General features: G+C 42.0%; 1 protein-coding gene across 2 annotated transcripts in view; it reads right to left on the bottom strand.

Annotated features, from left to right (window-relative positions):
- Positions 1 to 559: 559 nt before the first annotated feature.
- The window catches only part of LOC118428241 (glutathione S-transferase A-like), an 8,671-nt gene continuing 7,048 nt past the window's right edge, over positions 560 to 2,182 (bottom strand). For both annotated transcript variants that reach the window (XM_035838248.1, XM_035838249.1), the window contains 2 exons: positions 1,801 to 1,935; positions 560 to 1,404 (listed from right to left, as the gene is read on the bottom strand). In XM_035838248.1, coding sequence (XP_035694141.1) covers positions 1,321 to 1,404; positions 1,801 to 1,935 — 219 coding nt within the window. In that variant the 3' untranslated portion in view covers positions 560 to 1,320. The remainder of the gene's footprint in view (positions 1,405 to 1,800; positions 1,936 to 2,182) is intronic.

Raw genomic sequence — 2,182 nt, 5'->3', positions numbered from 1 at the left:
AACAGAAAACCTAACCTAGATCGATATTGCACTTAAGGGAATTGTTTGATATTTGCAACATAATACACCTAAGTAGTAAGGTTGCACCTGGGGCAATTACTGTCGTATTGAGGTCACCTGAGTGGCGCCGAATGGCAGCTCGCTCCAGACACTTGCGACAGGCATATTGAGGTCACCTGAGTGGCGCCGAATGGCAGCTTGCTCCAGACCCTTGTGATTTAGCCCCGCCTATTGTAAGCTCCTCGCAATTCAGCCCCTGGCTGCAAAGAGTGAGCAGTCGGCCCAACCAATACCAATACCACCTTACATGCCTTAATGGCCAACATCACTTCTTAATGAGACACACACCACCTGCTAATATAACTTCAATCTTGTACGAAAGCATGGCCCACATTTCCCCAGCAAACCTAACAGCCTAACAGCCATCATCAGGTTTTCTGTTAGATTTGGAAATGCCCCTTGTTCTGCGATGTCTAATATTCTACCACTACTGTTTTAATAAGAATATTTTTGATCTTTCTAGATAGTGTAAATTTTATCAACAGTGAGACGACAGTAATTTCAATTCGTTGAAGTTTATTTCATTACACATTTGTTGGCGCTTGTTTGTTTCGACATTTGGCAACATTCTTTACATACAGCGTAATGAAACGTCACTGCAAGAGGATGACATAGCAAACGTGCCTAGCACCGCTGAAACACACACACACACAGCATGCACGAACTGTAATCATATCCTATCTCCACTTTTGTATAGATCGTCTATGATAAACAATTAATAGCAGTACATACGACAAACTGTAGTTTCCTACAAATTAAGTACAGAGTCAGTTGTAGACTAGATTCCAATCTAAAAACAAATTCAATGCGGTGCTTTCAAACTTATGCTCATCACGTTGTGGTCAGCACATCAGATCTAGATGTCTTCGCATGAAAGTTTATCTGTGTTGGTAGAATACATTATAGAAGAATTGCTAACACTTAACTTCCAACACTGAATTTACTACAGGGACTTACCCCTCTAAATTAGAATCCTACTAGTAGACTCAGAACAGGATTTATTCGCGCGAGGAGTGAAAGAGGCAGTGTACATTAGAGCCCACCGGCCCACACTCAACAGAGACTCGGGGCGACATAGACTCTCTGATACTTATGTCCCCCTTCTGTAAAAGTGGTGTGTTCCTGACATCACTGCTGGAGATAGAAAGCGTCATTCTGTGAACAAGGTCGACGGAGATTGACCGAAAAGTTAGAGGGGTAAGTCCCTATAGTTTAATTCAGTGCTGGAAGTAAAGTGTTAGCAATTTTTCTATAATAGATCTAGATGTCCTTATATAAGTCCTTGTTTGGTGTGCCCTTCCAGAGAGGAGGCCAGGACGCTTTCACAGACGGACGGTCCTTCACCTGGGGATCCAGAAAGATAACACAGTCAAACCCATAGATGACAAGAAAGACGTGAACAGAAGATGACAGTTTCCATCATCATCATCATCATTAGTCATCCTCTGAGGTGCAGCAAGTGAAGTTTGACTTCCAGAACAGTGTGAGAAGTTCCAGGCCATCCAGAGCAGTTTCTGACTCAATATGTTTCTTCAAAGTTACCCTTGGGCGACCAACACGTTTCTTAGAGAAAACAGGTGTCCATAACAAGAAGTTGCACAACCACAGACGAGATACTTAATACCTTGGGCGACCAACACGTTTCTTAGAGAAAACAGGTGTCCATAACAAGAAGTTGCACAACCACAGACGAGATACTTAATACTAAACCTTAATGGCCCAAAACAACAAAAACCTTACCAGGTCGTAGTACTTGGTCAGATGAGGGTACTGGCTCAAATTGAACCCCATGCGTACGATGATTGCGATAAAAGGGAATATGCACGCATCCGCCAAGGTGAAGTCCTTCCCAGCAATGTACGAACCATCGCCCAGCTGTAGTAACGGAAATAAACCAAACATCACGAATAGTTAACTTGAAAGTTCATCTGTGTTGGTAGAAGTCATTATTGAACTTAGTTAAACTGTAATTTCCAAACATCACGAATAATTAACTTGAAAGTTCATCCGCGTTGGTAGAAGTCATTATTGAACTTAGTTAAACTGTAATTTCCAACACAAATCCAAATTTTCGACTGAACAGCATCAGTCTTTTTTCAAGGAATCAACAATCCACGCTGTC

This window comes from Branchiostoma floridae, chromosome 12 (genome assembly GCF_000003815.2).
Source record: "Branchiostoma floridae strain S238N-H82 chromosome 12, Bfl_VNyyK, whole genome shotgun sequence".
In the NCBI taxonomy this organism is placed as follows: domain Eukaryota; kingdom Metazoa; phylum Chordata; class Leptocardii; order Amphioxiformes; family Branchiostomatidae; genus Branchiostoma; species Branchiostoma floridae.
The sequence above is the reverse complement of the archived record's forward strand: the minus strand, read 5'-3'. Positions and strand labels throughout refer to the sequence as shown.